This window comes from Callithrix jacchus, chromosome 5 (genome assembly GCF_049354715.1).
Source record: "Callithrix jacchus isolate 240 chromosome 5, calJac240_pri, whole genome shotgun sequence".
Classification (NCBI taxonomy): domain Eukaryota; kingdom Metazoa; phylum Chordata; class Mammalia; order Primates; family Cebidae; genus Callithrix; species Callithrix jacchus.
Window position 1 is genome coordinate 99,810,080 of NC_133506.1, and position 26,223 is coordinate 99,836,302.

Below are 26,223 nucleotides of genomic sequence, written 5' to 3' on the forward strand. Positions count from 1 at the left end.
GACAGTGAATATTCTTTTTTTTTTGAGACGGAGTTTCGCTCCATTACCCAGGCTGGAGTGCAATGGTGCGATCTCGGCTCACTGCAACCTCCGCCTCCTGGGTTCAGGCAATTCTCATGCCTCAGCCTCCTGAGTAGCTGGGATTACAGGCACGTGCCACCATGCCCAGCTAATGTTTTTGTATTTTTAGTAGAGACGGGGTTTCACCATGTTGACCAGGATGGTCTTGATCTCTTGACCTCGGCTTCCCAAAGTGCTGGGATTACAGGCGTGAGCCACCACGCCCGGCCGACAGTGAATATTCTGACCCAAAGATTCTACTTTTCATATATATCTAATGGAAGTCTTGCGTATATAAGAATGCTCATGTATAAAAATGTTCAGCATTGTTTATGATGGCACAATTCTGCAAAAGACTCAAATGTCTGTCAAAAGAGAGTGTATAAGTAAACAAGAGAATGCTATGCAGTGGAATATAATATGGCATTTAAAACAAATGAACTGCAGTGATAATGATACAGATGTCCTAGATATTTAAAAAATACTATTCAACAAATAAGTCCCTATAAACAGTGTGATAAACAGTATGATACCCTTTTTATAGAGTGAAAATAACTAAAGTAGAACCTATATATACATTTGAGAAACACACATGACACATTGATCAAATCTATGTGGAAAATCCATATGGAAAAGAGAAAGTTAGGGAGTTTGGGGTCTTGGTTACCTTAGGTTGGGGGAGTTAGGGAAAGAAGTTTAGAGGGAAAAGATGGTTGGATGTAGCTTGTTGTCAGGGTCCTTGCTTTTATTTTGAGTCATGGCTCACATGGGTTTATGGCATTACTAAAAATAACTAGAACTTTAAAAGCAGGTTTTTGTTTTTAAAGAATTATGGCATCTTAGTGTTGAAAGGGTCCTAAGAAGTTGATTAGTTCTACTCTCTTATTTTCCAAATGAGAACATTGAAACCCAGCCTGGTAGAGTGGTTGGCCCAGTTATGCAATCAATGAGAGTGGCAGAGGCCATCCTGGAGACCAGCGAGATGAAACTTGTTTCTCTTGTCTTCCTTTTAGCTCTGTACTGGCACACCCAAGCCCAGGCTGCATCCTTCTTTCCCCTGGTTCCTGACATCTAACCCACCAGTGAGTCCTGCTCTACCTTTATGATATACCTGGATCCATCCACTTTGCACTACCCCCGGGGCCAGCTGCAGCCACTGCCCTCCCTTGCCTGGCTTCCTGCTATTGCCTCTTGACTGGTTCTCCTACGTTCTCTCTTATTCTCCAGAAAATCTGTTGAATCTGTTTTGCATATAGCTGAGAGAGACGTCTTACTAAAAAAAGAGGTCAGTTCCTATCCCTGACTACATTTCATAATTGGCTTTCTAATACACAAAAACTCTTTCTTTCCTTCCTCCCTCCCTCCCTCCCTCCCTCCTTCCTGAAATGGAGTCTCGCTCTGTCATCCAGGCTGAAGTGCAGTGCTGCCACCTCTGCTCACTAAAACCTTTGCCTCCTGGGTTCAAGTGATTTGCCTGCCTCAGTCTCCAGAATAGCTGGGACTACAGGTGTACGCCACCATGAACAGCTAATTTTTGTATTTTTAGTAGAGACAGGGTTTTGCCATGTTGGTCAGGCTGGTCTTGAACTCCTGACCTCAAGATATCTGCCTGCCATGGCCTCCCAAAGTGCTGGAATTACAGGCGTGAGCCACTGCACCCTGCCAAGACTGACTTTCTAATACACCATGGCCTACCAGGCTTTGCAGGAGCTGGTCCCTTCCTTCCTCTCAGACTTCAACCTTAGTGGGGCTGGCTTGATAACACAGCCTTTACTAAGTGCCTCCCTTCCCTGTTTTGCTCCCCTACTTCCTTACTAATTTTCCCTGCACCTCCTCAATCAACTACCTTTGCTTAAATCTTCGTCCCATTCAGAGGGTAGCATAAGCAAAGATGCATTAGGCCTCATTTCTGCAATTCTCTCTGCCTGGAATATTCAGCCTCTTCATTTTTCACATCTTTTTTATCATTCAGGTCTCAGCTCAAATGCAAACTCTGTAATCCCTCCTCCAGTTATACCCTTTTGTTATGTTTCCTTCATCTACTTATCCTATTTGAAATTATCTTGTTCATGTATTAGCTTGCATGGAAATGATGCCTTCCTTTCCCGCAGGTGTCAGCTCTACAAAAACAAATGTCCTGTGTGTCTCAGTTACCAGCACATACAACAGTGCCCAGTACAGAGCAGGCATTCGTTAAATATTTGTTGACTTAATTAATGAGTGTTTCTTGCTGGGAGGGATGTCAAATACTGCGACAGAAGTAAGATTTACAGTAGCTGCTTGAGTATATGCATTTCTAATTGGCACAGCAATTGCCTGTGTGTAAATGGATACTGCTTTTGTGTTTTTGAGTGGTTGATTCTCTTTAATGGGTTTAGTCTGCTTCCAAGTACTTTAAAGTGCTCACAATTGCTCAGCTAATTACAAATCCCAATAAAAACCTCCATTAAAGCATATCTTCTAAGTACCTTCAACCCGATAATACTGTTAGAAAGAATTATATATGGTTGAAAGTAAGAGAACCACATTTATTTAATAATAGTCTTAAATTCATCTTGCCTTTCTGTTTATGGACCTGAATTAGTAAAGCCAGAATGCATTCACCTGCTTACTTGTTTACACAGGGGAGACGTTGGCAGAGGCTTGCCCTGGGAAATACTAATGTGGATGCTAAAAAGAAATGCTTCTTTGCAGGCCTTTGGAGGAGACCAATCTTATTACATGGCTCTGACCCATCCCATGTTCACTTTGCATGGATCTGCTTCAATGTGGGACAAGCATCTTTTGGGCTTGAGGGGCTGTGGTTGGGGAGATAAGACTATATATTAACAGAATCACGTGGAGTCTGATAGGTTCTTCAATAAGAGACTTCAGATCTATTGGAGAATGAGAAGACACAGTGAGCCATCACTAGCTACCCATTAAACACTCAGCCCAATACTCTGTCAGGGCATTTGGGTGGAAGTGTGTGTGTGTGTGTGTGTGTGTGTGTGTGTGTGTGTGTGTGTGATTAATCTGTATGAGCTTTGATTTCCTTATTTATAAAGTAGATTTATAATAACTATTCTATGCCTTGTTGTAAGGCTGAAAGTTACAGATGGGTATAAAGGGCTATGGAAGTCACAAGTTGATGTGAACATATAAAGGACTGTTATAACTGGTAGCCATTGCTTTCTGCTTGGAGACCATCTTCTCTGGCAACGTACATGACTTTGTGGTGAGACTGTAACTGTTAGGCCCCGTGAAATGCCCTGAATATGATGGAAGAATGCAAAACTCAGTCTTTGCAGGATTGAGATGACACACTGAATAAAAGGTAGGATTTCTGATGCCTGGAAGCCTGTGCAGATGCGGAGAATGGTGCAAAGGCCGAGACAGCCTAAGGAGGAGCTGAGACAGGAAGCAAAAGAGGGCTCAGGAGGGAACGCGTGCACGCATGTGTCATTGAAGGCATATAACAGCCTGTATAGATGTGGGTGTAAAGGCTTAGGGTTTTTTTTTGTTTTGTTTTTTAGCTCAGTTTGTCCAAACACAGAGTAGACCAGGTTAAAGTCTCAGGTGCTGTGTAGATGGGGGCCAGCTCATTCGTTCATTTACATGTTCATTTAGCATTTGCCAATGCTTATTACATCTGTGCATTGTGTTAGGCAAGGAGCTGAGAGTCCGGCCAAGATGGCAGGCATGGGAATGAATGAATTACATTATAAGGCAGTGTGCATAACCACAGAGAGAAGAGCAAAGTGCCTGGCACTTGGAGAAGAGGGAGAGTTGGGAGGAGGTGGAGAAGGCCTCTGTGAGGGGGAGGCAATTTTGAACAAGGTTTTGTCAGAAGAGTGGAAGCTCATTAGCTGATGAAACAGGGAGAAGGTCATTCCCCAGAGAGAGAGGAGGAACACAGGCAAAGAGCAGGGTGTGTCTGGTGGAAGGGTGTGAAATTCAGTCTAGGGGACATTGTGTGTTTATGATGTTATAGGTGGTGTAGGTTGTGGCCAGATTAGGAGGAACCTTGCAGGATAAGATAAAATGTTTGGGCAGCATCCAGGAACAAATCTGCTGTGAGGCGGTATGGAGGATGGGTTCAGAACATGGTGTCTGGAGGCAGACAGCTTGTGTTTAAATAGTCATCAGGTAGCTGATGATCAGTTAAGCAACCTCAGACAACTCTGGGCCTCAGTTTTCTCATCTGCAAAGTGGAGGGAAAATAATAACATCTACTTCCAGGGCTTCAGAAGATTTGACACATTAATACATATGAAGTGCTTAGAGAACTACCTAGCACACAGGAAGCATTTAGTAAATATTAGCTATTAATGACCATAATGCCACAGAGGGACAAGGGAACATCAAGGTTAAGGGGTAGACAGGGGACAAGAAGCCCCTAATCAGTCTCAGAGTAACAGCCATACGGGTTGATGGAAAACCAGGAGGGCCATAGAAGGCCATGGCAAGGGATGTTTCAGGAAGGAAGGGTCAACAGATCAAGGGTGCTGAGAGGTCAGGCCAGATGACAGCCAGGGGGCCTTGGATCTGCAGCAGGCAGTTGCCTGATGACTCTGGCCATTGCAGTTTTGCTGATGTAGCATAGGGCAGAGGCCAGTTTGCAGCATGTTGAAAAAGTGAGAGGTGAGAAACTGGAGAGAGTGGGATGAATTATTTCAGTCACTTGGCTGAGAAGGAGGGTGAATGAGAGGCAGCCGTGGTAGAAGGATGGTAGTGTTGATAACCTTCTGCTCAAACACCCCTTCCATGCAGTCATTGTCTTCTGTGAGGCTTACCACCTCTGGTCACCTAAGCTAGGAAAAGACAATAATCTACCTCTTACGGATGAGGACACTGATGCAGACAGACACCAAGGGTGGCAGAGCCAGGACAAAAACCAGGCTCCCTGTTTCTTCTTCCTTTCCTCAGTGCTGTACATGGCTATGTATAAGAGGGGCTAGAAGAGCCATCTGCCTGTTTTATCACAGCTGGGTGTCAGAGAACCCAAGCATTGAAGGTAGCTAGAAATTGAAGAGGAGACTGGTGACAGATTCCTTTAACTGAGGTCCTTGTTATGTCAGACACTGTGCTGGGCACTCAACACACCCCATTACTGTATCACATCATGTCTGAGGGGTACAAGGAGTCTTTAGTTGAGATTAGTTCTGCTAGAAACAGTGGCCGAGAAGGAATCCAGATTAGCAGAATGAATGCCTTCATATTCTTCCTATCTGCTCCTTCTCCACAATTCCCCCTTCTGCACCATCTTAGATCTGAGTTGCCGATAGCATCTCTGGCCTTTGATCCTGCCGGGGAGCAGGGGAGAGTAGCTGAGGGTGCTGTATGACTTGAGGGTTAAATGTGCCACTTGGAGCTATTTTAGGGGGAAGTGAAATGTGTCTCTCTGCCTCATTTAGAATACATCTTTATATCAAAGACTTTAACAGGCCAATGAAACCATAATTGTGGGATAATGGAAAGTCACCTTGCAAGCCAGGGCAGAGGGGACTCCAGAGAGTAACCCAATAGATACCTGCCTGGTTTCATGGCATCTGACTTGTGCTGTCTTGAAATTCCTAGTTCAAGAAAGTCATCATTTTCATTTTGTATTGAACCATGTAAATTATGTCGCCTGCCTCGGTCAGGGTCACAGGGTGGGTGGGACGCAGACCGCAGGGTCTAGCTTCAGCTGGCAGGCAGCAGTCCTGACTTCAGGTGCTCCCTTGTAAACTTGGCTCCTGAAACTCACACTCTTCCAAGGAAGCAATGCTTGCCAGCCACTGCTGAGAAACAGGACCTGACTGACTTAGAATCAGCTCTTGAGAGCAGCTATACAGATGCCTCAGGCAAACCAAGCAGGGAGGGAGGAAACACAGAACACAGAGAAATCACAACCTCTGAGCTAGGCTCTGTGCTAGAAGCCTTTGCATGTAGTTCCATATTCAGTCTTCATGACATTCCTGAGACAGAGGCATTGTTAACCCAGTTTAACAGATGATGATCAGAGGTTTAGGGTGATTAGCAGAATGGACCAGGTACTAGTGAATGACAACTGGATTAAAATGTGGGTGTCTGTATAGCACTCCATCAGACGATGGAGGAGAAGCCAGGAGTCCAGATGCTGGACCCTGGATTGACCGGTGTGTCTGAGGCTCAGCTTCAGTTGCTGAGGGTGAGCAGTTTGAGCTTACTGCAGGATCTGTGGTCAGTTCTGTTCACTCCAGAGCCCAGGAGGCCAGACCAGGTGATGGGGGCTTCTCACGAAGTGGGCCAGGCCTGAGAGACATGGACAGATGGAATTCCAGGACTGTGGGCTCACGATGCATTGGGAAATGAGCTGTGGGCCATGGCGTGTCCCAGGCTGTTCCACCTGCCACCCAAGAAAGGGAAGGACTCTTTGGGGGACTTTCCCAGCAGCCTGTGGGTGTGTCACCTCAATGATGAGTGGCCTTGTTGGCTTTAGTGGACATATTTTGAAGTCAATGCTGCCACTTCCTGCCCTGCATCCTTGCTCCGTGGGGTGAAAATGCAGGGCTTTCCCCCCCACCACTCCCTGCAAAGGCTCTGTGTCCTGGCCTCCAGGTGGGCTGTGGGAATCCTGCAGAACGGCAGCATCCTCACCTTCTCTCCGTCCACAGTGAGCCCTCCGGATATCAGCACACAGCCAGCAACTCACAAGACAAAGCCTGACCTGGGAATTAAAAGGCAGGGCTCTGCAGGGCCATGTTACCGAGTCCCCACAATTCACTTTTTCTTACTTAGCCTCAGGCTGCTCATCTGTAATATGACCCAGTCTAACCCAGGTCTTCCTAAGGGCTCTTCCGGCTCTACTGGAGTGGGGGCCAGGAGGGAGAAGATGAAAGGGCTCTTTCATCCACTGTACCCCTGGGCACCAAGCTGTGTATGGTGTATGCCTGACCCCAGGGACCCCTTGAATACTCACAGAGATGTTGCAAGGTGAGTATTTTTGATACTTGAGTATCAAACTGCTCAAGAACCACGATGCTGAGTTCATAACACATTCTGAGTTCAAGGTGCTTGCTAAGCTTCAGATGGAAGGATTTCAAGTGTGGCTCTTAGAGTGGGTGAGGAACCTAAATGTCTCAAAGGCCAGGCTCAGTCCCATTAGGTTTCATCAGAAGGGGAAGGGGCATTTCTGGTAACCTCCCCAGCAGGCCCCCTCTGCATGACTGCTGTTAACAGGCCAGATCCAATTGCCTGTCCCAGCAGGGATGGGCAAGTGTGATGCTTTGAGCATGGCTGGTGGGCAGGAGTCTGACCTTGCTTGGAGATCCCGAGAGTCAGTAAATGCCAAGCTAGAGAGAGTCCCAGTGGCCATCCAGGTTAGGGGCTTTTGATGGGGCGGAGAAATGGGACTGGATTATCTGGTAAGGCTTTTCAGGAAACCCCAGCGGCCCTGCATTTAGAATGTGGAGGTCTACAGTGGGATTCAAGCACATGTCTTTTTGACCAAAGCTGCCCAAATGATCCATGTAAGAATCCCATTTCAAAGACAAGAGTCACTGATTAAGGCCAAATTTCTCACTTTTGGGGTGAGGAAACTGAGGATCAGAGAGAAGAACTTGCCCAAATCCTGCAGAGACCAGGTGGCAGAGCCAGCTCATATCCTGGCTTTCACACGCTCCCATATGCAACCTCGACCCTCATCTCTCCCCAGAGCTCTTTACCGGCCTCCCCAACCTGGCTGCCTCCTTTCAATCTGTCCTAGCCTTTGGCACCAGCCCTCAGCCCTCTCCACAGGTCTGGCCACCCTCTGTCTTGAGCAAACGATTAGCTCAGGCCCTCTATTGCCAACAGGGTCAAGGCAAAGCTCAGTAAACAGGATCTTGTGCAACTGGACTCAGCCCTCCTCACCCTTCATTTTTAGCCACTCCCTGCCACACAGCCTCACACACCCCCGAGCTCTGAAGACAGCAGCCTACATGCTTTCATGCAGTGATGTCACTGTTCCCATTTCCCCGGAGAAATATGTCAGGCACTATTCTAAGTATTTTATATTTAATTTTCACAACAAGCCTATAAGTAGATGCTATTATTATCCCTGTTTATAGATGAGGCTCAGTGGTTAAGTAACTCAAAGAAGTTACACAAATAGTGTTCAGGGGAGCTGGGACTGGGCACCAGGGCGTTCTGGCTTCAGAGCCCACCCTCATAACCATTGCTTACTATGCTGCTCCCTGTCCTTCTCTCCGTCTAACCAATTCTGCATCCTCACAGACCCAGCTGAAAGATGTTTGCCGAGTGAATGAATGAACGAACCAATGAATGAATGAATGAATGAAGACATTGTTGAACTGTGACCTGTCACTGGACTCCCACGTGTTGAATGGTGCTCATTAGCACACATGGAAATTACAGTCTTCTACCTTGCAGTGTGGTATAGCAAAGCACAGGATTTGGGCCAGAGTTCCTTATCCCGATTCCAATCTGAGCAACCTGTGTGAACTCCTGTCTGCTAACCTCCAGGGTCTTCATTTCTCAACTGTGACATGAGTTCAGCCATAGTGATGTTAAAATATCTCCTTCTCTCTTCTCCAGCTAATAGTTACTGCACACCAGCGCGGTGTTAAACACTGCAGCATGAAATGCCGACCATGGCAGAAAGACCCCTACTCTCTGGGAGCTTCTAGATGGGAAGGAGTGTGAACCACCGGGAAATTACACTAGTGTGAGATGTCTGCTGTGAGGAGTGGGCTGGGTTCACTCGGGGAGCTCCTAGTTGGAGAGCCTGCAGGAAGTTAGGCACATAAAGTAGCAAAGAGTGCTCCAGGCAGAAGGGGCAGTAAATGTCGGTGTATGCGCAGGCAGCGAGCTGCACTGTGTGGCTGCAACTCTGCCCTCTGCGCCGGGCAGGACCCTATGAGGCCAACTGAGATGGTTGCATGTCACCCTGAGCATGGTGGGCCATGCTAGTGTCAGAATCAGCAGCACCTTGAAAAGCTGGGTTCCTGTGACATCCTTTGGGGCACCCCTCAGTTTTCCTATTGCTACAAGGGGTTCTCCGTGCCTCCTTCACAATGTTTCTGAGACGTAAATAGGAGAAGCCTTCTTAAAAAAAAGCTGAATGTCAGGGGAAAAAATAGGGGAGAAGGGAATGTGGGCAGAGTGTAGGGAGGTGCTGGAAAACATGAGAAAGGACTTTGAATCCAGAGCTGCTTCGGTGCTTGGGCCTTTGCTGTGGATTTGAACTTGTGCTTGCAGGAGGTAGGGGGTCTGGTGCAGACTCGAGGACCCGAGAGGACACTGTGCTCATGTGGGCAATGAAGCAAGGCTTGGTGTGGGTGTCGAGCAGCACCACATGAGAAGGGAAAGAGACCAGGAAGTGGCCCCAGTTGGGGAGAGGCTAGTGCTTGGGTTCATGTGCTGAAGCTGAGAGTGGGCCGGGATGGAGGGGAAAGAAGGACACAGTTTCACTGAAGCATCTACCATGTGTCCGGCCCTGTGGTGAGCATTTCTGCACACTCTGCAGCTCACAGGGCGTTGTTTGTCTCCTGAAAACACTTACCTTGACTCACCGCAATTCCCAATACCAGGGCCCATGTCTGTCTTGGCCCCTGTAGTATCCCCAGTGTCTGGTACCTATTAGGTGCTCTGCAATGATTTTGAATGATCCAACCTTTTCTTCTCCTCTCCCCTCCCTTCTCTTAAAACTCACTTGGTCCTTTGGGTAACCTCAAATAAATGTGTTTAAGGCCTGGGGAGTTCATCTTTTTTTTTTCTTTTTTTTTAAGACTGGAGTCTTGTTCTGCCACCCAGGCTGGAGTGCAGTGGTGCAACCTTGGCTCACTGCAACCTCTGCCTCCTGGGTTAAAGCGATTCTCCTGCCTCAGCCTGGGGAGTTTATCTTAGAAACATCAGGAGAGTTGTGCCAAGTCTAGTTAGCTGTGCAGCTTATGAGAAAGAGCAAAGACTCAGAAAGCATAAGTTACTTGCCCAGGGTCAAGTGGTGGAACTGAGATCTGACCCAGTTGTGTCTGAATATCCTGCTTTTCCTCCATAGCTTGCTTCCTCTCTAAGTGAGGGAACTCAGAACACTTGACCCCAGGGCTGGACAAACAAGACCAGTATTTCTGCGGTTGTATGGTCCTGGGCAAATGACTTCTCCCTTGTCAGTTTCTGTGCCCTGATCTGCAAGGATCAGGCTGAACTGCAAGCCAAGCAGGCAGGGCCAAGCTCTAGGCCACTCAGGCCATCTAGGAGGAGGAAAGAGGGCTGGAGCACTCCCGGACACCCTTGGACATCACTGGGTGCCGCCAGAGATCTCTTAAGAGGCAGCTGCATGGGCTGAACTCTATCTGGTTTCTGTCTATCCTCTGTAATTAGCACTTATTTCGTAAAAGATGACTAAGAAAACCTATCTCCAGGCAGTTCTGATTTTCAAATTTCTAACCAAGAAATGTGTACATATGAATAACTGGTTCAGTGTTTATTCTGAGAGCATCTCTTATACATCAGTCCATCCTATGCCATCTGTCCTAGCTTGTTCAGTTACACAACTCTTTAATTGAGTTATGACTTGGTCCTAGCCTTTGTACTGGAGCCTAGAGAAGCCTGTGCCCTTGGCAGTCACATTGGAGTGGATGAGATACTGATTAAGTTTCTGTGTGATAAGAGCCTCCAGCCAGTTCCTCCCGTGTGCTGAAGGAGCCTGGAGAGGAAAAGCATGACTAAGTCTTGCTGCTCTCTTTTTGCCTGTGCTGGTCTGACTGTGGCCACAGTGACGTGGGGGAGGGGAAGCCAGCGGTGGAGGGACAGCCTGTTTCCCTTCTTGACAGGGCTTGGCAGCAACCCAAGGAGGAGGGGAAGGGCAAAGAATTTCCGAGGTGGCCACATTTTCCCCTCTCTGCTTCCTACACCTAAAGGACCTGCAGTTACATTCAGCTGACTGACCACCCAGTTGTATCTTCTCTTTCTCCTGACACCCCATGGTAAAGGAATAAAAAAGGATTCATCTCTCATAGAAATACCATTCAACCCAGCACTCCCACTACTGGGCATATACCCAAAGGAATATAAACCATTCTGTTATAAAGACACAGACACACAGATGTTCATCGCAGCACTCTTCACAATAGCAAAGACATGGAATCAACCCAAATGCCCCTCAATAATAGTCTGGATAAAGGAAATGCAGTACATGCATGCCATGGAATACTATATAGCCATCATAATGAATGAGGTCTTGTCCTTTGCAGAAACATGGATGGAGCTGAAAGGCATTTTCCTCAACAAATCAACACAGGAACAGAAAACCAAACCCCACATGTTCTCACTTATAAGTGGGAGCAGAACAGTGAGAACACATGAACACATGGTGGGAACAACACACAGTGGGGCCCGTTGGGGGGACTGCAGGGCAGGGAGAGCACCAGGAGCACCAGCTAAGGGATTAAGGAGCTTAATACCTAGATGATGGGTTGATCTGTGCAGTAAAGCACCGTGGCACACATTTACCTATGTAACAAACCTGCAGATCCAGCACATGCATCCTGGAACTTAAAAGTTAAAAGAAAAAGATGGATACATAGCGCACAGTGGGAAAAATCGCACATAGTATTTATCCATCACTAAGGACAAAGAGAATAGCATAGAGACAACAGTAGTTTGTGGTTTCAACCACTTTTTAGGTGGCAGGAAGCAGTTGAAGGGACAAATGGTACTTGGTTGGGCTGAGTGGAGGAGGTTAGCTATGAACTGTGCAAAAAGTATGTTCTCAGAGACAGCTGCACATGAAGGTCAAAAGACCAGGCCTCAGGTCCCATCGTCCCTGAGGTCAACATGATCTTGGACAAGTCACTTTCCTCTCATTTTTCCATCACAATATGAAGTGATTATACTAGATATGTGATTCTCACCTTCTGGTGTCCGAGAAAATGACCTAGATTTTTTTTCCTTTCCAACATATACGAGTACATGTGTTTTAATTCTGATTCTGAAATGGGACTAAGATATTCAGATTTTTGCAAAACCTTAAGAGCCACTGTTTCAGACAGTCTGGAAGGGCCCTTCCAACTTGGACAGGCCAGATTCCCATGTAGGTGTTGGTTTGGAGGGTGGCCTGAAGGAAAGTGTTGCATGAATATAAGACTTTTTATATGGCGCGAGGGTTCTTACAAGAGGCTGAGATCCTATCTGCTGGGTATGGCAGAAGTGCCTTTGTGGAGACTATGGCATTTGCAATGGGTAGGATCTTCACAGAGGGAGACAGAGAGGTGGGCTCGGCAGGGGGAGGTTACAGCAGGAGCAAAATCCTTAGGGACAGGACAGCAAGTGACAGTTACTTGCAGTCAGGAATTGCAATTCCCTGAATGTGCTGGCATCCTCTGAGGCACGACATGAAGAACCACAAATGGCCAGATGAGTAGCTCGGTGTTCCATCCAATTGACGGTGCAGAGCCACTGCTTGGTTCTGTGCTAGAGAGTGAGTGATCAGAGTACATCAGTCTAGCCGTCACTCCATGTGATACACATGGGCCTCATGATTTCAATGCCTAGAGTTGGCTCCACTACTTTTCCTTGAGCACCTACTATGTGCTCTTTATTCCAAGGACAGCACACGTCTTCATGACCCAGCCTTCTCTGGAGCTATACAGCCACATCTCTCTGCAGCCACTCTCACTCCTGTCATTTTCTTTGCACCCTACACTTCGGCTTTTCCTGTTGACTTGGAATGAAATGTGCTCCCTGATGCCTCGTCGTCCTCACACAAGACCCCGCCTCTACTTAGCATTCTCCTCTCCACACCAGTGCACAGGAGGCGTTGCTTAAAGAACATCCTCCTGGCCGGGGTGGTGGTTCACACCTGTAATTCCAGCACTTTGGGAGGCCGAGGCAGAAGGATTGCTTGAACCTAGGAGTTCAAGACCAACCTGGGCAACACAGTGAGACTCCATCTCTATGAAAATAAAAAATAATTATCTGGGTGAGGTAGTGCATACCTATTGTTTTACTTACTTGTGAAGCTAAGGCAGGAGGGTTGCTTAAGCCCAGGAGTCTGAGGCTGCAGTGAGTTTGCACCACTACACTCCAGCCTGGGCGACAGAGTGAAACTCTAGAGAAAAAAAAAAGGCAAAAATTCCCTGGCTGAGGCGGGAGGGTCGCTTTGAGGCTGCAGTATGTTTGTACCACTGTGCTCCAGTCTGGGTGACTGAGCGAGACTCTAGAAAACAAACAAAAAGGGAAAATTCCCTGGCAGGACTCTCAGATGCTAGTGAGTAGCTCTGGGTGGTTTTTGCTTGTTTATTTGTGAGTTGAAGAGAAGTGGCTCGAGGTCAGGCAGTGCATCTCATTGGTAACTGCCTTCCCTGGGGCTACCCAAGGACCTCGAACAGAATAAGCTATTGAAAAGTGTTGAGGCTTGAAAAAAAACAGAAATAGCAACTATCTAGGCCAGACACTTGACATAGAGAATCTTATTTAATTCTTATCGCACGCCCTTGAGACATGTATTGCTATTTGCATTCTGTGTGGATATGCATTTGGGAAAGTTTATGTAATCCCTCCCTCATCTGCAGAACTGGGATTCAAATGCAGGTGTATCTCTGTCCAGGTCCGGACTCTTCTGCCCTGTGGGAGCAGCTGCATGCCTGGATGGAAGGATGCAGGGGTGGACAAGCCACACGTGGGTCACTTCCTCTCACTTACTTTTCTTAGCTTCCCACTCAACCAGGGCAGTTCCCACACACTTTGTCAAGATTCTTATCGGCTCCCACACTTGGGGAAATTCCCAATGTCACCTATCAATCCATCACCACCAAATACCACCCAGGAGAGGCGGGGAAAGGAGTTTACCACATGGTCACTGGGTGTGAGCAACTGTTCCCTGCCCCTGTGGCTTCTCACTTGTGTCTCCCACCATGGCCTGGAAAACTCCACCTGGTCTCAAAATAAAAGCCCTCGGCATTGCAGGAAGGCACAGTGGTGAGCTTGTAGCTTCACCAGACTCATCAAGGCTGCTCCAGGAAGGCCCGAGCCAGACCACCAGACATGCAGATCATCGCCATGGCCCTGGTGTGCCTGCTGCTAGCTGGGATGTGGCCACAAGATGTGGACGGCAAGAGCAGTGAGTGTGGCAGGCATCACTTAGCTTCTCTCTGGGGAGAGTAGAAACGTGGTCAGCCACTCTGGGGTTGGAGCAGGCCTCACCAAGTCTTATCTCCCCTCTTCCTATCTAAAGAGGAGGAATGGCGAACTTGGGTGGGCTGGGGGTGAGGGCCAGTGGGAGAACCATGAGTTGGGGCAAACACAGAGAAATGAACTTCTAGTTTCAGTACAAGGCAGCTCTGCTTCATCCAGGCCCAAGGGAGGGAACCTGTGGGGTTACTTAGGTAAAGCTGGGAGCCCTGAAGTCTAGGGCAGGGCCTGGGTGTAGCTTCCACAGTGTGACAGACACCAAGCAGAGTAAGAAGGCAGGACCAGAGCTCCATCAGTCAGCTACACTTGGACAAGTCACTTTAGCTCTCAAACTCCGCTTTCTCTACCAGTGAAATGGAGGTGATGATGTCCACTCTCCAAGGCTATTTGGAGAATACCAACCTAGTGACAGTCATGAAAGGGGCTGTGAACAGAAAAACTAGGAGGAAGAAGCTGGAATTGGAATGCAAGTCTCTTAGGGGATGAGGTGTAGGAGGAGAATGCACAAATGGACAGAGTGGGAGCTGGAGGCTCAGAAAGAGCGGAGGACCAGGGCAGGAGGGGAGGGGATTTAATAGGCCGAGTAGGGAGCTAGCTAGTTCCTGGGAGCTCTTCCCTTGTCATCTCATCACTTTGGACTCCTTGGACAATTCCTAATCTTCCCCAGGTCATGTCTGAGAACTGTGGACCACAGTGTCCTGCATCAGACTAGCTAGGCCCCCAGGGTGTAGGGCCCAGAGCCCTTGGACATGAATATTGGGGCAGAGCCATGCACGTGTGGTGAAATACCAAAACTGGATGAGCTTTTAGAAACCAGGCTCCAAAAAGTCTCATTTTACAGATGAGAAGTCTGGGGCTGGGGTGGAGGTACACTTTCATCAAGGCTACTCAGTTGGTGTGTGGGGAGCTCAGATCTGAACCCCAATCTTCTGACTCTCACCTAGACCCACAACGAGGTAGCTGATGATACAGAGCCATGCCAGCACCCTCTAGACGTGGTCTCCAAGCCAGGGCTTGTCCTGGGGAGCGTTTTTTTTGTTTGTTTGCTTTTTAAAACTTGTGCTACAGGTGGGAGGTTGAGAAATAGATGCAAACCACCATTTGTGTTTCTCTTCTAGTGCATGTGTCCTTCGCCAGCTGTTGCTTCTCATTTATGAGGAAACAGATTTCCCTGGGGGCAATCCAGTGTCACAGAAACACCAGCTCCAGCTGCCCCCATGATGGTTTCATGTAAGTGATCGCCTGTTCAATCTCTTCCCTAGAGAACAGAAGCCCGCCAGCCTGGAATTAGAATAGTAGACACTAGATGGCAGTATTTCACCAGAATAAGGTTTCTAAACCCAGCGCCGCCAACACCTGGGTGCAAGTCGCGCTTGGGCGCTAGGGGGAGCGCTGAGCTTTCTAGCAGGTGTTAAGAGGGATGCATCTGTGCTCCTGCAGCGACTTGTGTTTCCTGAAACTCCAAGGTGCCAAGTATTATATCACAGCATTATAGGCTCAGAGGAAGGAATTTTTTAACAAAAGCACTATTGTGCAGTGGAAAGAGCAAGGGAACCAGGATTAATTCCTGCCTCTGGATTTGGAACCTATAGTCTTGGGTAACCTTAGACAGGTAACTCCTTTATACCTAATTATCTGTGTATCCTTCTGTATTCCTTATCTGTGAAGGGGCATCACAGGGTCTTTATAAACTTAACTGGTGTAGCTTTCTCAAACCAGTCAGCATTTTAAGGCACTTTCATGTGTATTATGTCTGCCAATCCTCTCGGGGCACATTTTTGTTATCATGAAAAGTGACATTTAGGAAGACAGAGATATTTGTCTAAGATCACCCAGATAGTAAGAGACAAAGTTGATATATAGATTGGACAATAGTCTGGTTTAGGAAATAAGATCAAAAGAGAAACACACACACACACACACACACACACACGAGTCCAATGCAACAAGTAAGGTCCCAGATGGACATAGAAATATTAACACTGGAGCAGAGAGCTATTCTAGGCTATTCTAGGATGGGAATTTTTCATCCCATTTCATCATCAGAATGTTTTCAGGGTCTTCAGCCCCACCCTGATACAACAAATTGAAACCAGCAGAGGGGTCCAGGAAGCTCAATTCATAGGCTCCTGGTGCGTTGGCTCTCTTCTGGCGTGCAAGCAACAGATCTTGTGCAGCAACTCCATTTACAGAGGGGAGCTCAAGGCCCAGCAAGAGCAGCCTAGGGCATCTGGCAGCAGGAAGAGATGGGGCCTGTGCGGTGCCCACACAGTGGTGGCTTGGGTGTCTCAGCCTTCTCTCTTGTTCTCTGTTCACAGATTCAAGCTGAAGGGAGGCAAGGAAGCCTGTGCCTTGAAGACGGACAAATGGGCTCAGAAGTACATAAAAAAGCTGAGCTACTGCCCGCCAAAAAGAAAACAAGCAGATTTCTTTTTATCATGAGCTCTGGAAATCACATGGCTTCACTTGTCCCTGAAACCCCCAGCCCTGCATCGTTCCTTCAGCCCCACGTTTGCTGGGACATGGAGGATCAGCTTGGTCTTCATAAGCTATGTTGTCACACTTTATACATTTAAATTATAGAGTCATCAACTCCCGCCCCTCTGTGTCTCTTGGATTTCAGCGTGAAAACTTGATGGGCATTGAGAGGTGGTGGCCATGGAGCTGAAGGATGGGGAAGGAGGAGGGAGGCATATTGCACCTGGTGCCAGGGGAACTGAGCTAAATTAGCGACTCTCTACCTCTCAGTGGCTGCCTTTGTCCTGGGGGGTAAACTTTGACTGGGAGTGGTGGTGCAGTGGAAGAGAAAGCTGGGGTTCACAGCTGGGCCACATTTGGGTGCAGGACTCTCCTTCTTCCTGCCCTGCCCAGAGGGCTCAGGGGGTGATGTTATAACTAAATCACAGCTGCCCTATCTGAAGGGGATCATGTGAGGTTCTCTGCCTGTGAGGTGACTGAGGGCTAAAGAGAGATGCAGCAAGTTGGGGTGGGGGGGTGGCAGATCTGGTGATAGAACCCAGGGCTGTTGCCTCCCAGGACAACTCCTGGTGTCCTAAATTGCCAAGTGTACTGCCTGATGCAGTGTGGTACAAGATCTAGGGAACAGGCCCTGCTGTTGTCAGCAGTGCCGATCTCTCCTTGGGTGTCCAGGCATGGGTGGGTTCCAGGTCTGATTGAAATGCCCACCCAGCTTATCTGGAGGAGTGAGGCTGTCTTGGGAAGAGCAAGAGAACCCTCGGTGGAAGAGGAGGCCCTGGTGCTTTAAAGGGACAATCACAAGCTCCAATTTGTACAAAGTGTGATTCAAAGAGAATAGCCAGGGAAAGATGTACTTCTAGGTTTTGGAGTTGGCATGCCTCTAAAGGTCACTTTTAGAGGGCGAAGGTCTCATGCTGTGTTTCCCTTTCCCCATTCAACATGTCACACATCTGGCCCAGTCTTCTTAATCTGCCTCCTCCCCTCTACCACCATGACTGCCCTTCATCACCCGCTATTTCCTCTTGCTTAGACAATTGCAGTAGGCTGTCTTCAGCCTTCCCTTCCCAACTCCATCTCATTCACAGCCACTGGCTACTCTTCCTGGCACCCACCATTCCCTCTGGATGACTCAAAAACCTCACACCTTCCTCTTGCCTTCAGAACTGAGTCTAAACCCCCCACTCTGATATTCTAATTCCTCTAGAACCTGTCCTCAACTTTCCTTTCTACATGTCTCCAACTTTTACACCATGGAACTCTGAATCAGATCATTTTGGGGATATTCCCCCCCCCAAGACCCTCTCCCGACATTACCATCTTGCACCTCCCCTGGAAGAATCTTTGCTATGACACTTCCCCATCCTCTAAGGTCTGTTCTGCCAAAGTCCCCTCTTCCCTGCTGATCCTGGGGCTCACTAGGACTTGGTCATCTGGTTTCCTTCTGGGAGTCAGGGGCATGTGAAGTCAGAATCACTTGCTTGCACTGGGAAGGCATGGATTGGGACAGGAGACTAGAAGGGGAGGAAGGGGTTTACTTTGGGCAGGAGTGTGGTTTTAAATGAAGAAATGAACTAAATATGAGACTGATGAGTTGTGAGCCAGGAGTGCTCATGTTGGGCACTGGAGCCCTTGTTCCAGAACAGCCTGGGCTGGTGAGGCAGGCCCTCCTTGAACTCAGATGAGCCAGGCTAGCCCCATGGCCAGGGTCTCTACACTTGCCTTCTATTCGCCCCCTCTGAGAGTGCTTGCTGATTGGAAATTACCCCTGAAGAAAACATCACTGTGTAAGAGATTTTAAATAAAGTGTATTTTCTGCAAAATGTCAGCTGGCCTATTATTGCATTTGTCTTTCCACAATAACATATTTAGCAACACCTGACATTCGTGAAGAGTTCTCCTCCCTGCCTTGCAGCATCCCTTCATGTCCGTGGGATGTCCCTTCATGTCCACAGGCACACTCTCAACCCCTGCGAGCAGAAGAGAAACCCACTGCCAGTGGCTCACAGTGGAAGGCACGGGAACCCACAGACAGGAACCAACTTGCTCAAGGCCTTGCTTTAAAGAAGATCACCCATACTCAAACTCCAAACCAGCAACAATTCAATTAACAGTCAATATTACTTAACACAGAGTACATTTTGCATCACAAAACAGAATGCATTCTATTTGAAAATGATGGCAGAAATATTCCAAAGTATAGATGAGGAGGCCAGAGGAGAATGGAAAAGTCATTTCGCATACTCTGGCTTGGTTTCAGTGTGGGTAGCAGAGTTCAAGACTTCAGGGTGTGAGCTTTCTGGCCCAGGCGTTTCATATAATTCTGAACTCACTTCTCCTTTGGGTCGGCACAGATCTCCTTGCCAAGTTTGGTTCTGAAGTTGTGGAGGAAGGAAAGCTGGCACTGTTAGGATGGAACTCTTTGAGGGTTTACCCAGGAGATGACACACTGGGCTGTAAATCTGCCTGGCCCACCTGCTACAGGTGAAGGGGCATCCTTCTGGGACAGGAAGTAGGAGGTGTGTGGACAGAAGCATTCTCTGGAGGCTGCTGCTGCTCTTGCTGGCCCTGGGAAACTGATCCTGGCATCTGCTAAAGGCTGTGGGCTGGTGCCCATCCAGGGAGCAGGGCATGGGAAGTTATAGACCCTCTTTCGGCCTGTTGAGCAGTCAAAATAGGAGGATTTGCATCATACGTTCTGGTTAGATCTCATCCTGAGTCAGATCTCGTCAGTCTGATGTCTGTCTCCTGGGGCAGAACTTTGGATTGGGGAAGTGGGGGTGGAGAGGAGCCTGGTGAGCATATGACAGCCTTCTGGGGACACCGCCTGTTGGTGATCCTATAGTTCTTCACCCTCTGCAAGGAGATCTTCTTACTGCTAAACTTGAAGCAGCAGACGGATGGGACATTGAGTGCACTTAGAAATAAAGTTACAAATGAAAAGGCTTTGAGGATGTCTTAGGCTTTTCTCAGCTTGAATGCAACAAGGAGAATTTGTATGGGTTGCAAAGCAAAGAGGAAGAAGCGGATCTTACCCCCAGGCCCAGTGCTCCCACCCTAGACCCTGAGGTGAGGTGGGACCTGCGACATGTGCCTCAGGATCTCAAACTCTCAGCTGCATGGTAGGGACGTGTCACTGTCATCTAGGGGAGGCCATGGGCAAGGCCAGTGAGAAGGTCCTGTGTGTGGTCTCAGATCTGCAGAGTTGGGGATGATCAGGTGAAGTCAAAGAAAAGCCCTAAATTTGGAGTCAGAAGCTTAGGTTTCATTCTTGCTCTGGGGTAACCTGGAGGTGGCAGCGTAGGGTCTCTTCTGTCCCCAACCTGGGCTTCAGCTTTCCGTCTTTAAAATGAGATGTTAAAGTCAACCTCTGGGGAACCTTACCGCTCTGGTGGGCTTAGAAGTGGGGCAATGGCTGGGTGCGGTGGCTCATGCCTGTAATGCCAGCACTTTGGGAGGCCAAAGCAGGCAGATCATTTGAGGTCAGGAGTTTAAGACCAGCCTGGCCCACATAGTGAAACCCCATCTCTACCAAAAATACAAAAATTAGCTGGGTGTGGTGGCAGGTGCCTGTATTCCCAGCTACTCAGAAGGCTGAGTCAAGAGAATTGCTTGAACCTGGGAGGTGAAGGTCGCAGTGAGCTGAGATCACACCTCTGCACTCCAACCTGGGCCATAGAATAAGACTTTGTCTTAAAAAAAGTGGGGGCACCTGGGCTTAGGGCTTCCTAGAAGAGAGAAACAGAGGGAAAGGAAGGGAGAGACAAAGGGAAGAGGGGCCTTACCTGGCTGAGCAAGCCCCTGGGGACTGAAGGCTGCTGTTAGGAGCAGCAGGCACAGAGGTGCTCCAGAGACTTTCATGTTGGAGGGCAAGAGTTGGAGATTTCACAATGTTTCTTGGTCTCTCTGCTCCTCTGGCTGTTCTGCCTGCCTTTTACAGGGAGTGAGGAGGGTTAGAACTCTCAGAGGACCTTGGCCCGAGCAGGGTGATGAACAAGTCATGATGAAGGGGGGTCCTGAATCTGCTGAGCTGGAGGTGCAGACCAAAGATTTTTCTAGGAAATGCAAGAGGGAAGCTGAGGGCTGAAGCAGCACAGCATGGCTTCCTTCTGGCTGTCTAGGCCACAAGGAGCCAGAGAGGAATGTGCCCCAGCCACTCACCATTGGAAGCCATCCAAGGAGCTGTTCTCTGCTTACTTTCTCCAACAGGAAAACGAAAAACAATGAAAATTAACTCTTGTGAGACATGCAGTGCTGTTACATAGGTAAATATGTGCCATGGTGGTTTGATGAACCTGTCAACCCATCACCTAGATATTAAGCTCCACCTACACTAAAAAAACTAAAGAAAAGAAAAAGGATACATATAACCAGTTGCAGAGCCTACATTCACCAAAAAGAAAATAATAAGAACCTTATGCCAAAAATTTAATTTAGAGGAAATGGATGAATTTCCCAAAAATCTAACTTACCAGGGTCCACAAAGAAATAAAAAATAGAAAGTCATTCTAAAGCTATTAAATAAATGGAATCAGTAATTGAAAATCTTCCCACAAAACATTCTCTGGGCTCAAAGGGCTTGAACAACGAATTCCTCCAAGCATTCAGGGAACTGATCATTTCAATTTTGTGTGATGTCTTCAAGAGAATATCAGAAGGTTGTATACCACTCAATTTATTTGCGTCCTACCTTTGACACAAAAATGTGTCAAGACCCACAGGAGAAAAGGATATTACAAGCTGTCCCTTCAGACACACATTCCATTCTTTTCTATTCTATTCTCTGCCCTGGGAACCCAGTCTTGGTGGGTTACATCAGTGAGGTTGCTGGCCTTCTAGCTTCTGGTTGGGTTTAGTCACAACAGAGCCCCTGAGGACAACAGAGTTGGATGTTGAGTTGAGTTTTTCTTCCTCTGTTTTCTCCCTGTGTTCCTCAACATGGATACATCTCTCAACCAATGGTTTTAACTTCTTTCAAGGTAGTCTTGTCATGACTCTCCTATCCAGGTTTGGTGAGCTAACACCTGACATTTCTTTTTAGATTTAGGAGTACGTTCTTTTTAAAAAATTTTATTTTAAGTTCCTGGATATATATGCAGGACGTGCAGGTCTATTACATAGGTAAACATGTGCCATGGTGGTTTGCTGCTCCTATGAACTCATCACCTAGGTATTAAGCTCCACCTCCATTAGCTATTTATCTTGATGCTCTCCCTTCCTCTCACCACCTGACAGGCTTCAGTGGAATAGCCAAGACAATCTTAAACAAAAAGAACACAACTGGAGGCATCACACTACCTGAATTCAGACTACACTACAAGACTACAGTAACCAAAACAGCATGGTACTGGTACAAAAAGACTCATAGACCAATGGAACAGAATAGAGATCTCAGAAATAATACCACATATCTATAACCATCTGATCTTTGATAAAGCTGACAAAAATAAGCAATGGGGAAAGGATTCCCTGTTTAATAAATTGTGCTGGGAAAACTGGCTAGCTAAATGCAGAACATTGAAACTGGACCCCATCCCTATACCTCATATAAAAATGAACTCAAGATGAATTAAAGACTTAAATGTAAAACCCAAAACTATAAAAACCCTAGAAGAAATTCTAGGCAATACCATTCAGGACATAGGCACCGGCAAAGATTTCTTGATGAAAACGTCAAAAGCAATTACAACGAAAGCCAAAATTCACCAGTGGGATCTAATTAATGAGCCTCTGCCCAGCAAAATAAACTATCGTCAGAGTGAACAGACATCCTACAGAATGAGACAAAATTTTTGTAGTGTAACCATGTTCTTAATAGCCTCAGAGTAACAAATATCCCTGTGGTCTCTCTTCACTTACATCTTCGTAAATAGCTTCTTTACTAAACCTTTCTCCAAGCCTTCCATTTAAAGTGTTATCTATTTCTTGTTGGGACACTTTCTTATTGGCCCCATAAAATAGAACTTACAAACAGGATTCTGGGACTGGGTTGCTCATATATTTTGGGTACATCATGGAAAGGAACACAGTAATAGAATCTGTCCACATCATGATCGCTTTAATTACCACCAGCAGCAGACTGTTTTTAACAAGCCCTCCAGGTGATCCTGATATACACAAAAGTTTGAGAACTAAGGGATTTTAGCATACCCCACTGTAATCACTGATCTATAAAGAATAGCCACATTGGAGCTCTCAAGCATCCTGCCCTCCTCCCACATCTCATCAAAGCATTTCTTAATACCTTGATTAAAGGGTGTATCCCCCCGGGGATCCCTGGGAGTGCAGTCAGGAATGGCTCAGCAGCTTGCACATAGATAGATCCATTCCAACAGATCCACTTCCCTGAGTCTCTGGACTCCTTCCTAGCATTCCAGGGAATTTCTGGCATTTCAACTTCATTAACTGCAGGCTTATTTTTTAATTTTTGTGAGTACATAGTAAATGTCCATATTTATGGGTTACATGAGATATTTTGTTGTAGGTATGCAATGTGTAATAACTACATCAAGGTAAATGGGATATCCATTGCCTCAAGGATTTATTGTCAGGTGGTTTATTTGAAGGTTTTTTTTTTTTTGAGACGGAGTTTCGCTCTTGTTACCCAGGCTGGAGTGCAATGGCGCGATCTCGGCTCACCGCAACCTCTGCCTCCTGGGTTCAGGCAATTCTCCTGCCTCAGCCTCCTGAGTAGCTGGGATTACAGGCACGCACCACCATGCCCAGCTAATTTTTTATATTTTTAGTAGAGATGGGGTTTCACCATGTTGACCAGAATGGTCTCTATCTCTTGACCTTGTGATCCACCCACCTCAGCCTCCCAAAGTGCTGGGATTATAGGCTTGAGCCACTGCTTTCTTGTTTATGGCTCTAGGAACTTAGAGCTATAAATTAACCTCTTAGCACTGCTTTTGCTGTAACCCATATGTTTTAGTATACTGTGTATCCATCATCATTCGCTTCAAGAAATTTTTCATTTTCCTTCTTAATCTCTTCATTGACCAACTGGTTGTTCAGGAGCATGTTGTTTACATTCCTGTGTTTGTATAGTTCCCAAAATTACTCTTGTTATTAAATTCTGGTTTTATCCTATTGTGTTCCAATATACTTGATATTATTTCCATTTTTAAAATGTTTTGAAACTTGTTTTATGGCCTAACATCTGATATACCCTTGAGAGTGATCTATGTGCTAAGGAGAAGAATGTGTATTCTGCAGCTGTTGGATTAAATGTTTTGTAAATATCTATTAGATTCATTTGGTCTATAGTGCAGATTAAGTCTGATGTTACTTTGTTGATTTTCCGTCTGAATGATCTGTTTCAATGGCTGAAAGTGGGGTGTTAAACTCTCCAGCTGTTATCCTACCGGAGTCTGTCTCTCTCTTCAGCTCCAATAATATTTGCTCTCTATATATGGGCACTTCAATGTTGGCTGCCTATGTATTTTTCAGTTATATCCTCTTGGTTAATCGATACCTTTATCACTATATAACTCCCTTTGTCTCTTTTTTATGGTTTTTGTCTTGAAATCTATTTTGTCTGGTATTAGTAGAGCTACTCTTGCTCTTTTTGGTTTCCATTAGCTTGGAGTATCTTTTCACATCCCTTTTGTCTTCAGTCTTTGTGTGCCTTTATAGGTGAGGTGTGTTTCCTGTAGGCAACAGATCATTTGGCCTTGCTCTTCCACCCATTTAGCCACACTCTCTCTCCTTTGATTAGAGAGTTTATTTACATTTAATGTTACTATTAATAAGGACTTACTCCTGCCATTTTGTTATTTGTTTTCTGATTGTTTTGTGGTCTTCTCTTCCTTGTTTTCTTCCTTCCCTATCTTCCTTTTGCTGAAGATTATCTTCTCTAGTGGTATAATTTAATTTCTTGCTTTTTATTTTTTGTGTATCTGTTGTGTGCTTTTAGATTTGAGGTTACCATGAGGGTTGCAGACAATGTCTTATAACTCATTATTTAAAAACTGATTATAATTTAATACTGATTACATAAACGGCCAATGAGAAAACTGATAAAACCTCTACACTTTAACTTCATCTCCCCACTTTTTAACTTGTTGTTGTTTCTGTTTATATTTTACTGTGCTATCTATGTCTTCAAAAGTTGTTATAGTTATTTGGATCAGTTCATCTTTTTGTCTTTCTACTTAACATATGCTTAGGTCACACCACAATTACTATGTTATTCTGTGTTTTTCCAAGACCTTGGTGATCTGGGATAAAATCCAAAAGAATTCTCTGGACTACCAGGCAGAGACTCTCGTTTTTTTGTTTTTCTGTTTTTAATTACTTTCTCCTAAACAGAGGATCTCTCTCTGGGCTGAGATCCCTGGAGCTGGAAAAGAAGTTACACAACTACCACTGTGACTACCACCACTGGGACTGAACTGTTGAACCTAAAACCAATATAGTACTTGGTCTTTCCCGGGGCCAACTGTAACCACTAGCTGACTACTGGCTGTGTTCACTCAAGGCCCTAGGGCTCTACAATTAACACGTGGTGAAGTCAGCCAGGCCTACGTCCTTCCCTTAAGGGTAGCAAATTCTACCAGGCCTTAGACAGGTCCAGGATGCTGTTCAGGAGCCAGGCTCTGGAGTCGGAAACCTTAGTAATATACCTGGTGCTCTGTTCCACTGTGGCTGAGCTGGCACCCAAGCCACAAAATGAAGTTCTTTCCACTCTTTTATTTCCTTTCCCCAGGCAGAGGAGTCTCTCCTCATGTTCACCACCACCACCACCACCACAGGCCCGTAAGAGTACTGCCAGGGTACTTCCAATGTTCACTTACGGCCTAAGGGCTCTTTGGTGGGCTTGTGGTAAATGCTGCCAGGTCTGGGACTCACCCTTTAGGTTAGTGGGCTCCCCTCTAGCCCAAGGTAGGTCCAGAGATGCTGTACAAGAGCCAAGGCCTGGAACTGGGGACTTGCATTGGACTCAGCCAAGCCAATGTCCACTTAGTGCTCTTCTCTATTGTGGTTGAGCTGCTAAGCTCAAGACAAAGTCCTCTTTACTCTTTCCTCTGTTTTTCTCAAGCAAGGGGGCCTCTCCTTGTTGCTATCATATCTGGGAATGTGCTGGGTCACACAGGAAGCCAGTACATCTCAGAGTCTCACCCAAGGCCTATACCACCTGACTACAGCTGCTGGCTATTCAGCACCCCAGGGCTCTTTCGTCAACAGGTGATGAATCCTGCCAGGACTGGGTCCTTCCCTTCAAGGTAGTGGATTCTCTTCTGCCTCAGGGTATATCTGGAAATTTCCAGGAGCTAGGCCTTGGAATAGGAGCCTCACAACTCGTCCTGATGACCTACTGTGGCTTCCTACCTACTGTGGCTGAGCTATTTAGCATCCAACTTGTAAGAATAAGGTTTTTTTTTTTTGATCATTCTCTTTTTAAGTGAAAAGAAGGGGTCTCTTTCAGAGCTGCAAGCTGTGCCACATGGGGTTGGGGGAGGGGTAACATAAGCACTTGCACGACTGCCCCAGCTGGTGTCTCACTAAGTCGCATGCTACCCACCAGTTCACAGCACTAGAATTTGCAATCCT

At 46.7% G+C, this 26,223-nt stretch overlaps 2 protein-coding genes across 2 annotated transcripts; one reads left to right on the forward strand and one right to left on the reverse strand.

Moving 5' to 3' along the window:
• The first annotated feature begins 13,974 nt into the window (after positions 1 to 13,974).
• Positions 13,975 to 18,491, forward strand: CCL1 (C-C motif chemokine ligand 1). The gene is made up of 3 exons (XM_002748331.6): positions 13,975 to 14,122; positions 15,312 to 15,423; positions 16,512 to 18,491. The coding sequence occupies exons 1-3, from the start codon at positions 14,047 to 14,049 to the stop codon at positions 16,633 to 16,635; spliced, it is 312 nt and encodes a 103-aa protein (XP_002748377.1). The 5' UTR covers positions 13,975 to 14,046; the 3' UTR covers positions 16,636 to 18,491.
• Positions 18,458 to 20,794, reverse strand: CCL13 (C-C motif chemokine ligand 13). The gene is given in 3 exon segments (XM_035300845.2): positions 18,458 to 19,051; positions 19,474 to 19,625; positions 20,454 to 20,794. Coding segments are annotated over 3 exon segments (336 nt in total). The 5' UTR covers positions 20,530 to 20,794; the 3' UTR covers positions 18,458 to 18,943.
• Positions 20,795 to 26,223: the final 5,429 nt, after the last annotated feature.